Source organism: Tupaia chinensis, unplaced genomic scaffold, assembly GCF_000334495.1.
Source record: "Tupaia chinensis unplaced genomic scaffold, TupChi_1.0 Scaffold000511_1, whole genome shotgun sequence".
Lineage (NCBI taxonomy): Eukaryota > Metazoa > Chordata > Mammalia > Scandentia > Tupaiidae > Tupaia > Tupaia belangeri.
Window position 1 is genome coordinate 1,662,253 of NW_006160024.1, and position 14,211 is coordinate 1,676,463.

The 14,211-nt window shown below is 39.5% G+C and overlaps 1 protein-coding gene across 1 annotated transcript in view; it reads right to left on the reverse strand.

Annotated features, from left to right (window-relative positions):
- Positions 1–14,211, reverse strand: part of ANAPC1 (anaphase promoting complex subunit 1) — a gene marked incomplete in the record, with an annotated part of 120,774 nt that overhangs the window by 63,886 nt on the left and 42,677 nt on the right. Inside the window, 7 exon segments of the mRNA XM_027774995.1 lie at positions 188–279; positions 2,640–2,908; positions 3,390–3,464; positions 6,762–6,949; positions 9,217–9,277; positions 10,975–11,115; positions 12,791–12,925. Coding sequence (XP_027630796.1) covers positions 188–279; positions 2,640–2,908; positions 3,390–3,464; positions 6,762–6,949; positions 9,217–9,277; positions 10,975–11,115; positions 12,791–12,925 — 961 coding nt within the window.

A 14,211-nucleotide genomic window follows, 5' to 3' on the forward strand; every position in this document is an offset into this window, starting at 1 on the left:
CTGTCAAGAAATTGAGGCTTACTACAACTCAGAGATCAAGCACTGCAAACTAACATCTGCCTGCTGGAGAGACACTGCCCCTGCCTTAGAGTTTATGATAAGAAACATATCCTCTGTTATTTCCTGAGGAAGACTCAGGTAAATGTCACTACACTGTTGAGCAATTTTTAGTGGCACCAACACTTACCTTGCTCAATTGTGCACACTTGTCCAGTCATTCTGACAAGCGTTGGGTAGTCTCTATAGTAATGATCTACATAAGGTCCCAACTTTAAGTCCCTAAAACAATAGAGGCATATAAAAAAGGAGGTATTATACAATTCCCTCAGCCATAGAGTCAGAAGGATATATCAGTCAAAATTTTCCAATAAGAAAAGCCTTACTTATGAGAAAAATAGATACTAAGTATAGAGACGCTTTATTATATGTTTCAGTTTTAGAGTGCTTGGTATGACAACTGCAGACCAACCTCTTTTTGCTAGATAAATACAGTAGAAGTAAAATCAGAATAAAGCACTGTGGTCTGGTTTCTCTTCTATTATCTACTAGGAGCGTGATCTTCAGCAAGTCATCTCTGTGAACCTCAGTTTTTCTTCTAGAGAATGGGGAAATATCAGTTAACCTACTCTCAAGTATTGAAGGCAAAGATAATATATGCAAAATTTACCTTATAAAATGTAAAGCATGATACAAATGTTAACTATTTCAGAAAACCGTGATTTAGAGTTTGGAAGTAACTTAACAAAGTAATTTTAAGAATAGTAATGATTTGTCATAAGCAAAATTAGCCATCAGTTAAACCTACTGTGTCTTTGGCTAGCCAGCCGCATGGTGGTTAAGGCAACTGGCTCCCATGTGGTTGACTGTGGTTTGAGTCCCAGACATGGCAGCTTGAAAAAATACACGTGGTTTGTGTGCATGTGTGCCCCAAATCCTGAAAGGTAGAGTAGAGGAAAAGGAATTGTGGTGTGGACATCCCTCTTTGGAGTGCTTTCTCATTTTCTCTCTCTGTCTCTCTCTCCCCCCACACACCCTATAGCAAATTTTTTAAAACATTTATTTATTTGTTGTGATTCTTTTTTTTTGAGCAAGAAAATTCTTGCTATAGGGTGCATTCACTCACTAGAGAGACAGAAACAAGAAATCACCCCAACGCCTCATGTGGGGATGGCCACATCTCAACCCCTTCCCCTTTATATCCTCCCAGGATTTTGTCCTGGCCTGAGTTTCAAGCTGCCAGGTTCAGAACTCAAAAGGCAATCGACTACGTAACCATTAAGCCACATGCTGGTCCCTGTATGTTGTGGTTTTCAAGCCGCCAGATCCAGGATTCGAACCACACAGTAGACCATGTGGGAATCTAGCACCTCAATCACACCACTGCTGGCCCCCCTTTAGCAAAATTAAAACAAACACAATTTTTTTAAATGCTGTGTCATAGAAAAGTTTTAAGAATCTCAGAGAGGTCCATAGAAATGAGAAAACATGCTATAATTTTCATTCAGAAGTCGACATTTCAATCAAATGCACTTGTTTTACCTACACCCTTAATCATAAAGGTTCATATAACATCTAAGAATGACCTTTAGAGTTCAAAGACAAGGGTCAGCAAGTGGCATGGTGGTTGGGTGCTAAACCCCTACATAATCGAACACGGATCAGGAAGCTTGCTTTTTTCCTCTCTCACTGTCTCTCTCTGGTAAAATTTAAAATAAATAAGAGTTCAAAGCCAAACACAAGTTGCTAAAATGGCTGTTGACATATTCCCAGAACTATTTTACTGATCCAGTGAGAGTACCTAAAAGACAAGGATGACTACAGATGACAAGAAAGCACAGCAAAGAGAGCCCACAATCAGCAAAGGACACTAATGTTCTTAGAAACAAATATGTGGGCCAACATGTAGTGTGGTAGTTGAGGTGCTGGACTCCCACATAGCCAACCATGGTTCAAGTCCTGGACCTGGCGGCTTGCTTTCTCACTTTACTTCTCTCTCTCTCTCTCTGGTCAAATTAAAAATAGTAATAAATAGGGATGAGCACATGGCATAACGGTTACACTGCCTGACTCCCATGTAGTTGACTCGGGTTCAAGTCCTAGACCCAGAGACTTGAAATACACCAGGCACATGTGTGTGCGTCCCCAAGATCCCGAGAGGAGAATGGCGGAGAGGGAAATGCAGCATGGCCATCCCCCCCGGGGGGTTGATTTCTTGTGTTCTGTCTCTCTGGCATCACTAAGAAGGAATCTCATACGTACTTTGTTTGGTATTCTATATGTAAACTATGATTTTGTAAACACTATTTGAATGTAGGTATTATTACAAAACAGATATTATTATACAACTTCTACCACAACATTGCCAGTCATTACCTTGTCAAAATGTAAAGCTGAGCAGGTCATTCGTATTTTTTCATAATTTTCCACTAATCTTAGGACAAAACTAAAACTTGCAGCATGGCCCACAGGCCCTTACATAAATAGTATCTTCAAACAATTCTGTGGTTTACAAAAAAATAATCGAGTTTTTTGCAAAGGGGGATTTCAGAAACTAATTTTCAAGGTTCCTATTTGACATCATGGAAAAAACTGTCATCAAGGGACCTCTTGGCAGTTTCCAATCTATACATAATATTTACCTTGCCAACTGAACAAGAAGGTCAACAAGTGAACAAATTCCTTCCCCCATCAGAGTATTCAACTTAAGCTCCTCATAGACAAGGTGAAGGACAAAAAAAATTGCAGGAATGTGAGCAAACAGAAGTGTAGAAGAATCCAAACTGAGATTCTGTGGAAAATCCTCAGACTTCATCTGTGAAACTTCCAAAGGACTCAAACACAAAGATCTGCTCAAAAGATGAGATTCAACATTCTGGTGGTAGTCTGAATTTAGTAAATATTCCCAGTCCTAAGAAGAATAAAAAAGATATTAATTTTTAAAATGATGACCCCTTGTCATGGAATCATTAAAAAAGAAAAACAAATTCACTTAAAACAATCTGATCCATTTTCACATGAAGTTAACTCTAAGAATATGAAAACAGAAATTACAATGCTGAAAAAGAAAGAACAATTACAAAATAGCCAAACAATTTACAGATGCCAGCAATAAACACTGAGACAAGTCACCTTTTAAAACTATTTAGAAAGAAAATAAATTTATTTTACATATATTTACACTAATTGTTATATGCTCATTAAAGACCAAAGTAAATAAATGATGACAGAAAACATAACAGATCCTACCTTCCTAAGCAACTGTTCTTTGGTATTTAATAAAGTAAAAGGTGTTGGAGATATGAACAAATCGACAGGAATAGCACAGAGATGGGATACCAGTATGAGTATTCATACATTAATTTATGTTAGCAAGAAACAAGAATACCTACATCGTCAGATCCAGTCTCAGAAGGCCGTGCTTTTTTGGGTGCAATGACTGGGGAAAGTGATCCTTCAAAGTCAAACTGGAAAATAACCCCAAAAGAGAATACAAAAATCACACATTTACTACTCTTTTAAAAAAATAATTATTTATTTAATTTTATTTACTCATTAATTTATTTTAATTTGACCAGACACACAGAGGGGGTGGGAGGGAGAGAGAAAAAGAGAGAAACCAAGCCAACACGTCCAGGAGTTGAACCGTGGTCAGCCATGTGGGAGTGTCCAGTGCCTTAACCACCATGCCTGCTGCTGGTCCTGCACTTATTACTCTTAACTAATCAATTTAAATAATTCAGAAACCAGTTCTACTACCAATTACAGGAACTGAGGAAAGGCATCAAAACAAATCTTTTCATCTGGAAAGTGGAATTTACTGGTGCTTTTATAAATATAAATACAACTGTCTGTCTTAAAGGTCACTGTGAAGCTGAAAAGTCATCACATATATAAAGCATCCGGCACAGTACCTGGGCTCAAAGGTACGACACAAGTTTCCCTTCCTCTTCTACTTGCGGGAAGACACAGCTTATACCACAACTTTAAAAGAACAAAGTTATTTTGGGTCAGCCCAAGGTGGTGGCTGGATTCCACTGTATTTTTTTTTATGTGAGACAAAACATCAGTAGACATGAGGTGGCACTGTGCTGCTATTGTTTTTTTTGGAGAGATTTTTGCTATAGGACATGTGCACTCAGTCAGAGAGCCAGGGGGACAAGAAAGTGAGAAATCACCCCCAGGGGAGATGGCCATGCCACAATCCCCTTCTCCTGCATCTCCTCTCAGAATTTCGGGAATGCATGCACGAACACACGAATGGTGTGAGTTTTAAGCCTCTGGGTCTGAGACTCGGATAGCGGTAGACTACAAGGGAGTCCAGTGATGTAACCGTTACGTCATCTGCTGCATTTTCTAAAAGATTTCCTCCAGAGTCATCTGCCTCATGAAACACAGTTTGTGTCTTAGAGGGCTCTAATTTTATAAACTGACATGATTTTTTTGTTCTGTTACGAATGCATGCTCTAGTCAGTCCTTCAACAAACCCATCACACATTTTCACCATTTTGTCTACAGGCACTTCTGCTGCAACGTTAACAATGGCATCTCCACCATCACTTATTGCAATCACAATGCAGCACAATGCCACCTCATGCCTACTGAGGTTTTGTCTCACCTAAAAAAAATAAAATACAGTGGGATCCAGCCACCACCTTGGGCTGGCCCAAAATAACTTTGTTCCTAATTCAGAACTACTTTGGCTATTTCACCAGTCAACGAATGAACAATCAGAGTCTCATTATCAATGTTAAAAAATCTTCAATAATACATTTCTTCTAGTTTACTGCAGGATTCTGACAGAACTCGTTTTTTTTCTCATTTGATATATGGATCTGTCGAAGTCACAGCCTAATTTCATTCATCATCACTGAACACAGTCACAGGCCAGGGGTTGTACTAGGCATACACATCTGTCTTTTGTCATTACGTTCTAAGCACTGGCAACGAAATATACAACATCAGACATGCTAAACTCCACTTGAAAACGTTCTACACCCACGTCACTGCCACTGGCATGCTGTTCAAGAAAATATTTTTATACTTATTCTTCATTGATCTAAGGATGTCCTGGCACTATAGATGAATTAATGGCATGACATTTGTGGGAAAGTACTTTGACATAAACAATATTTTTGGTGGGAATTCGGCCTGAAGATAAGCAGAACAGTTGTCAAGGAACAACAAAATCCTGGAGTCATCACCTAGTCCAACTTCCCTACAACGAGCACGAGCCACTGGTACAAAATATTGTGAAGCTAGTCAGCTAAGGTAATCCTGGTGAGCATGCCTTTTAGTTAGCATAACAGACCAGTAAGAAATTCACTCCCTTACAAAGCAGTCAGGAGACGGCTTTTGCCTACCACAGCAAGTTTACACTGAGGCACGCCTACTGTGTTACACAGCCCAGCACAGTTATTCTGTCCTTAGAATGCTTAATTCCTATAGGTGATGTCTCGTGAGCCATATCAGTAACTTTCTGGGCAACAGCACCAAAATAGTGATGTTTCACCAGCATCACAGACTTATTCTGACATCAGATTTTCAACACTGCTGACCTTGACAAAATCTTCCATGAATTTCTGTTTGTAAATGGTCAGGAGATGCTTTATTGCCATAAATCTTTAAAAATGTAATGCCCTGGTTTTACTTCATTTTCTACAACCGCCCTGTTGAATATTCACAATTCCCTTCAATTTTTATTCCATTCTTAAAGCCTCCATTTTTCAAATTTTTCATAGTAAGTATATATTCTCTCATAATGAAAACATAATTTTTTAAATGAATTTGTAGGACCAGCAGGTGGCATGGTAGTTAAGTCACTGAACTTCCACATGGCTGACCACGGTTCAAGTCCCAGACTGGGTGGCTTGAAAATCATGCCAGGTGCACATGTATGCATGCCCAAAATCCCGAGAGGAGAATGGAGAAGGGGTTGCCAACATGGCCATTCCCCCTGGAGACGGTGATTTCTTACTTTCTCTCTATCTCTCTCTGGCAAGGGCATGTGCCCCATGGCAAAAATCTTAAAAATACATACATACATACATACATACATACATACATACATAAAAGAATTTGCTAGCACAAAGCTAAAACATGTAGACAGGTACAGCTAAATTACCTCAACAAAGGTAAGTACAGTCTAGGGTGGTATCTTCGGAGTGACCCAGGCAAGGCTATCCTGGGTATGCTCTCCAGAGCGAAAAGGAAATCACCGACACTGAAGGTACTACCTGGCAACTATGTAAAGAATCTAATGAAGTTCTTGGGGCAGAAGGTGAGGGGTACAGCCTTATACCATTAGCAGAATAGGTACTTGGTTAAAACAATTTAAATCTCACGTATCAATCCTTTTTGTATTGTAAGCAATATATGTATAAAAATAGTCTTTCCTTCAAATAATATGAAGCCCCGAGTCATAGTTTAGTCCCAGTTTTGTGCAATTCACGACTATGATCTCTTTGCAATTCAGTTTATCACTAAAACCAAGACTAATCCTAAGATAACTTGAAGTTATTTTAAAAGATAAAATGAGAAATAATAGTCAAATGTGTTTAACACCTTACAAAAACTCAGTAACTATAATTAACAGGAAATGCTATGATTAAAAGTTGAATAATATTTATCAATAGATACAATAAGTCTTAGTAATATTCCATTACTTCAAATATTTAACTTTGTTTGCTATATACTCTGAATGTTACATTACCAATTCTGCAAACATCACATTGCTCAGGAAGAAAACAGCTGTATTTACTTACATTTCGGGTCCATGCTAAGCGGTCTGTGTTATAGCCCATCATGTTCATGAGACAAGTCACAAATAAATTCCATTCTGAGTGATAGCTTGGTCCTCCTGGGGCACTGTGGACATTATACCACTTGACGAGCATCTGTACTGCTATTTCTTTTGGCAGGATAAGCTTAATGGCTTGCAAACATGTCTGTACTATTAAAAGCAAAGGTTAATTTTAATATGCTTCTATGTGCATTTCTCTCACCCTTTCAACAAAAAAGTTCTTAATTGCTACCTATGTAAAGACCAAGTACTATGAAAAGAGAACTATCATTAAAGAGGCAATGGGATACAAACATTATCTCGCCAATCATCTGAAAGTTAAAGCAACTGTTGAATTCAATGCAGCTTATAAGAGGCCTGAGAGGCTTTTTGATCATTAACTTTGGATCAGAAATAAGGTGACCAAATAGCCGAATTTATCTAAGACATGATTTGCATCCACTGCCCTAGCAACTACTAATTACTTCCCCCTTTTACCTAAAAAAAAAAAAAAATCCCAGCTTGGACAAAAAAATAAAGGTCATTTCTATAATTTGATTATATCTCCCAATAATTCATGTATTGAGTTATTGCAACAGGATTAACAAGGAAAAAAAAAACTTGATCCAGTTACGGTGTGGAAAGGTAGGTGAGGCTTTGGGGAAGAGTCAGGATGAAGATCATCAGGGCGGGGCCCCGTGACTGACTCGTGGTGGGTTTACAAGGAGCGGGTGTAAGAGATGCAAGGACACAGAACACATTCCCCTGTCTTCCACATATGCATGTTGTGCCCCTACCAGAGTGGGTCCCTGGAGCCTGGATCGCCCAACTGTGAGCTGAATACACCCCTGTATTTATAAGTCACCCTGTCTCAAGTATTTCCAGCTACTAGTAACAGAATGGACTAAAAGTCAGTCTATGAAAAACATAAATTTCTACATGAATAAGTTAAATAAATTACTGCTTAAATATTTCAGTAAATACATAATATTCAACCTCAACAGCAATGCTTAGTTAGCATTGCAAGAAGTTCTAAATGAGTGAATGTATCTCTAAACCAAAGCTTTGTAGCTTTTTGTTACTTCTTACATTCATCACTCAGTTTCTAAAATGTTTTACATGCTGACTTCAAGGACTAGAGTAAATACCAAAAATTTATGCCCTCTTGATGACGCAGAGCCATCAATACAGATATCAGTTACAGCACTACACTGTCATACTGGTGATCCCCTCAGGGTGGTGAGGGCTGCTGCTGTGAAGAGGCTACACCTGCTTCTAGGAGCAAATGATCACATACTGCAATGATTTTCATTCACATACCGTCTTTACTGGAATCCTGTACAGGATTCACTCTCCCTTCTCTCTTCACTGTCACTGGACCTATCCTCACCAGCATATCCTTTTTCTCATCAATGTACTGTTGACATGCACGCATAGCAAAGGTCGAAAGCAAATGACAATAAATGTTAGAAAACTAAATAACCAAGCTGAATCTGAAGTGCAGGTGCTGCACAAGGACACGAGGAAACTTTTAAAAGTATATAAACTTAGGTACTAATGTGCATGAACTGTGTGACTTCTAGTTGGCTGTTAAGGGTAAGATTTTATTTTCCTTTCATTTCCTCCATACTATTGGTTTGTATGTATTTTGTTTAGGCTTGGAATACTTCGAGGTACTTTGGCCTAATACCTTTTAAGGAAAGCAAGGAATCTCTACCAATTTGGAAGATCATTTGCCATGCCCATGAAAGAAAACGCCTAAAATGAAAGTCATTCCAGTCTGCCAATGCCTTGATTTGGCCGTCAGACGTTGAAACGACCAGCTATTTCTTATATCACACAGGCACTATTTCCTTAACTTACACTTGGTGCCAAACTTTTCAATTCTGACATTTGCTATTCTAGATGAAAAACACATTCTCTCCTAGTAACTTCAAAATTGCATTTCAGTAGTTTTAAACAGACTCCAATATTTTACTAAAATACTTCTGATTATATTTTGACTATAATACTAAGTTTTCTTCAATGAAGGCAATTTACCTAAAACCTGAGAGATTTCTGGATTAAAAATATCATTAAATAAGCTGCTAAGAACTATTTTACTAACAGTTGCTTAGGCTTCCTGTTTCTCATGTTTTCTTGCAAGAGTCATGTCAATATACTGTAAGCTCACTGCATGGTGTTCCCCAACATAAGGCTCTCCAAGAAACAGGGTTAACACATCCTTCAACTGCATTTTAGCCTTAGAGCATGCAGAGTGGACATCATAAAGTGCTTTTATGAGGTCTTTACAGCCTTTCTCCAAAGTAAAAAGCTGGATCTGTTGGTTTCAAAAATAGCAAAATAATTTTTAAAATTGCAATTATTAAGCAGAAATTACTACAAATCTTACAAATCAAACCAAGAACACAGACGTGAGGTCTGGCTCTCACTCGTACCTAATTCAGAGGTGGCAATTTCCGGAATAGTGATCCTAACCATGGAGCCATTACTCAGTTCCTAATGAAAAGAATGGGGGAAAAGAGAATAAATGAAACTTGTACATACTAAGTCTCTGAGTTACCTTAACAAGAGCTGGTACTTTACAAGATGATATGCCTATCAAGGCAAGTTAATAAAATAAATGAAAAACTATATGTTTTCAAATAGAATGGGATACTTCCAATTCTCAGAAATAGTAAATGTGGGGAACCAGCAGTTGGCGTAATGGCTATATCGCTGGACTCCCACGTAGTTGACCGTGGTTCGTGTCCCGGACCCAGTGGCTTAAAACTCATGCCAGGCGCATGTGCGTGCGTGCCCAAGATCCCAAGAGGAGAATGGAGGAGAAGGGATTGCAGTGTGACCATCCCCCCTGGGGGGTGATTTCTCGTTTTCTGTCTCTCTGTCTCTGTCTGTCTGGCGAGTGCACGCGCCCTATAGCGAAAAAAAAAAACTCTCCAAAAAAAAAAAAAAAAGAAAAGAAAAGAAATAGTAAATGTGCTCATTTGCAACATATTGAAAATTCCTGTTTTAATAAAAAGTGTCTAATTTTTATATAGACATTAAGAATCACCATCATCAGGGATAACCAGGGGTGGTGGTTAAGGCAGCCAGATCTCACATGTGTAAGATCACCAACTGTGTCCTTTAAGTCCCAGACTTGGTGGCTCAAGAAACATGCTGGGCACGTGTGCATGTATGCCTAAACTCCCAGAAAGAAGGGAAAATGGAAGAGAAAGGATTGCAGTGTTACCATTCCCCATGGAGGAAGGTGTTTCTCACTTTCTTTCTCTCTCTCTCTCTCTCTCTCTGACTGTCTCTCTCCAGTGAACACATGTGTGCTTCGGCAAAATGTAAAATAAATAAATAAATAGAACCACCATCATCAAAAGGAGATAATTTTAATGAAACGACAAAGATAAAGTCAGTATACAACTCTACTCAACAACTTCTGTTTCCAATGCTTCTTTTTTTTTTTAAGTTTTTTGCACACTCACCAGAGAGACAGATAGAGAAAGAGAGAGAAATCACCCCCCTCCCATAGGAATGGCCATCCTGCAATCCCTTTTTCATCCTCCTCTCAGGATTTTGGGCATGCACCCAGTGAGCACAAGACTTGAACTGAGCAGTTAGCCACATGGGATCCAGCACCTTAACTACCATGCCACCTGCTGGCCCCTCCAATACATTTTTAATAATATAGAAACTTTTAAACACTTAAGCAGAATTACTTTATAGTTGAAAGTAAAACACAAACAATTGCTACAACAGACTTTTTTTTAAATTGTAAGAAATATTTGTTTCATTTTTCAAACAAAATTCTACCTTTTGGCAAACTGCAAGTCTGCCATGCTTCTATCTATCTATCTATCTATCTATCTATCTATCTATTTATTTATAAATATTTTGGGGGAGAGGTTTTCTCTATAGGGCGCTTGCGCTCGCCAGACAGACAGAGACAGACAGAGAGACAGAATGCGGGAAATCACCCCCTCAGGGGGGATGGCCATGCCGCAATCCCTTCTCCTCCGTTCTCCTCTCGGGATCTTGGGCACGCACGCACACGCGCCCGACGTGAGTTTTAAGCCACTGGGTCCGGGACGCGAACCACGGTTGACTACGTGGGAGTCCAGTGACATAGCCGTTACGCTAACTGCTGGTTTCCTCTGCCATGCTTCTTGAGAAGCTACCTATTCTTTTAAAAATGTACTTACTAAAGTTACTCTGTTATGGACAGGATCTCTGATAGAATGAATGTAGGTTCCAAGCTGTTGAAAAGTGCAATCTTCATTGTAGAGAGAATCATGAAGTTTTGAAGAATCTCTCAGTTCTGGAACAGGGGACAACAGAACAACCTATAGAAAATCATAAGTAAAACACAAATGAAGTATTTTTTGAGAAATTATAGGTTTAAAAAAAAAGTGACTTTTTTTTTTTTCTTTTTTGCATATGGTCTGACCAGCAATTAAGTATAATGATTTTAGATCATTCCACTCCAGCTATAATGAAGTACCTTGCAGAGGTCAAGGTCCTACAGAAAACAACTGGAAAGGCAAAACATCTGATGACGGCACTAGATAGCTATGGAGGCAGCCCAAACTACCCACACATCAGGGGCCAAGATCTAGGAGAGAAGGGAGCTAAGGAGCTATGGGCTGACATTCTCACCTTGCCTTTCTTGCTTTGGGCATTTGCAATTTGTGGTTGGGGGAGGTGAGAGAATATAGACAGGCTGACAACTTGCAAGGAAGGCCAAACTAGGAGAGGGAGAGAGGGAGGCAGTACTGCTAGCAACCTTTCACATCATTCCTTTCCACACATACACCTTTGCCCTCGATCAGACCCTCTTCACACTTCTCACACTGACACAGCAACATTATCTGGAATCTAATTGGTCTCCTTACCTTCAATTCCAAGATAAACCTATTGAAAACACTGATCCTGACACTCATAACATCCTCCTCAATGACCTGTAACACCCTGACAATTGCATTCAGAATAAAACTACCTTTTCTGGCCCAGCTTCAGTGGAGCGGGTGGTGAGGCTGGTGATATGCTGTGCTAGAAGCCGAGACTGGACCCTGAGTCACCCTAAAACATGTCAAGCATGGGCACCCAAGATCCTGACTAGAGAAAAGACAGGGAAAGGGGACTACTACTCTCCTTCATGATAAAAAGAAATAAATCTCTCTCTCTCTCTCTCTCTCTCTCTCACACACACACACACACACACACAAACATACACACATACACACACCCCTTTCCATCCTTTTGCACATCATAAACACATTAGTAAGAGTATGAAACCCATTTCTACCACTTATTAGGCTTTATGATCTTAGACAAATAACTATTACATATATGTAGCCATTTGTAAAATGAGGATCAAAGTACTGATAAAACACAACAGTGCCTAACAGAAAAATGCTCAAAAAAGGTTTTTATTATCCCACCTCCAGCCCTCCCCAACAGACAACTTATACTTTTACAAGTATCTATTCCACCGAGCTGCTGAATCCTTAATCTGTACATTAGGATATGGGGTCACAACATACATTAACATGTCCGGTACCCTCCTACCTTCATTCCAGTGCCTGTGTGAATCTGCCTGGCCCCAAAAAGGCATCCTTACATCCAACATGTCTTCGAGAGGTGAAGCTTTGCTTTTGCCACATCACCCCATGAGGATGTATCTTCCCGTCTGTGAATCTACTATGGTATTTTTGTTTCGTATTTGTGTCTTAATGGTCTACCTTAAATTCTAATTTCTTATGCGGATAGTACATCTATTCCACTGAAGTACATTGTGATATTCCCTACCTGGAAAAAAACGTAAGTCTTCTCTCTCTAGCATTTTTAAAAAGAACCACACACATCACAAGCGAAGTAAATCAATGCATGCTAATCGTTTGTGTTTCAAATCATCCATAAGTATTAACTAAAATTAAAGGTAACCATGGAAAGGATTAATATTTGACCACACTTCTTTAAATCAACATTTTTTTTTGACATACCTAGTACATTTCTTACCTCATCCAAGGACCCAAGCATTTTACTAAGAGGATTAGGAGTGCTAATGCTGTCAAGTGGTGTACTCGGTCGAGGCATTGTGTTGGACATCGTCAGGGAAGGAACTGGCAGTCCAGGAATAAAAACCTTTCCCACCTTCGAATAATGACAAGACACAGAAGAAAATCCCACTTAACGTGTCATATCCTTAAATAAAAGGTTAAGGCATCTATGCAATTTTTGATACTTCAGTGTTTATGTTCATCAGATGCAACTAAAAAACAATGAAAATTTCAGTATCTATCATATTCTACAACCCAAATGCAAACTCCTTTGTATGATTTCTCTTGGTCTGATTTCTTCTCCTCGTTACTGAGGACACTTTTTACAGGAAACGGGGGGGAAGAATTAATAAACGTAAGATATACAAAATTCTATATACTACACATCTTTCAACCTTATTGGTGGCAAAGATAGCAGGGACACTTTTTTTTTAAGCTTTCACAATCTATAAGTGGAGAGCTTGTTAACTAAGTCTCAAAGCAAGAGAAAGAATACCAACTACTTCTTCCCAGGAGCTAAAAAAAAAAAAGGCTGTGTGGGAACCAGCAGTTAGCGTAATGGCTATGTCGCTGGACTCCCACGTAGTCGACCGCGGTTCGTGTCCCGGACCCGGTGGCTTAAAACTCACGCCGGGCACGTGTGCGTGCGTGCCCGCCCAAGATCCCGAGAGGAGAATGGAGGAGAAGGGATTGCGGCGTGACCATCCCCCCTGGGGGGTGATTTCTCGCTTTCTGTCTCTATGTCTCTCTCTGTCTGTCTGGCGAGCGCACGCACCCTACAGCGAAAAATCTCTCCAAAAAAAAAAAAACGAGGCTGTGTGACACTAAAGAAATTTAATCCAATCTAATTCAAACTGTGCTCTCCAGCTCACCATCTCTGTCTTCCATTATAAACTCTCAAATACTTCTTCAAAAACTTTACTAGAATAAATTCTTTATTTACCTTAAAAGAATGAGTTGACAATCCATACTAACCACCCCTGATTTTACCTACCTACCTGCTGACCAAGGATATAAACAGATCCAGAAAAATCATTTAGTAAAATCCACTTCCTAGTCATGATAAAAAATTCTCAGAAGGGACCAGGAGATGGCGTAATGGTTACAATGCTGGACTCCCACATATTTGACCGCAGTTCGAGTCCCGGACTCAGTGGCTTAAACTCATACCAGGCACGTGTGCATGCATGCTCAAAATACCAAAAGGAGAATGGAGGAGAGATAACTGCGTGGCCATCTTCCCGGGGGCGGGGGGGGATGATTTCTCGTTTTCTGTCTGCCTCTCTCTCTCTCTCTCTTTCTCTCTCTCTGTCTTTCTGGTAAACACACACGCCCTATAGCAAAAATCTCTTTAAAAAAAAATCCTCAGGAAATTAGGAT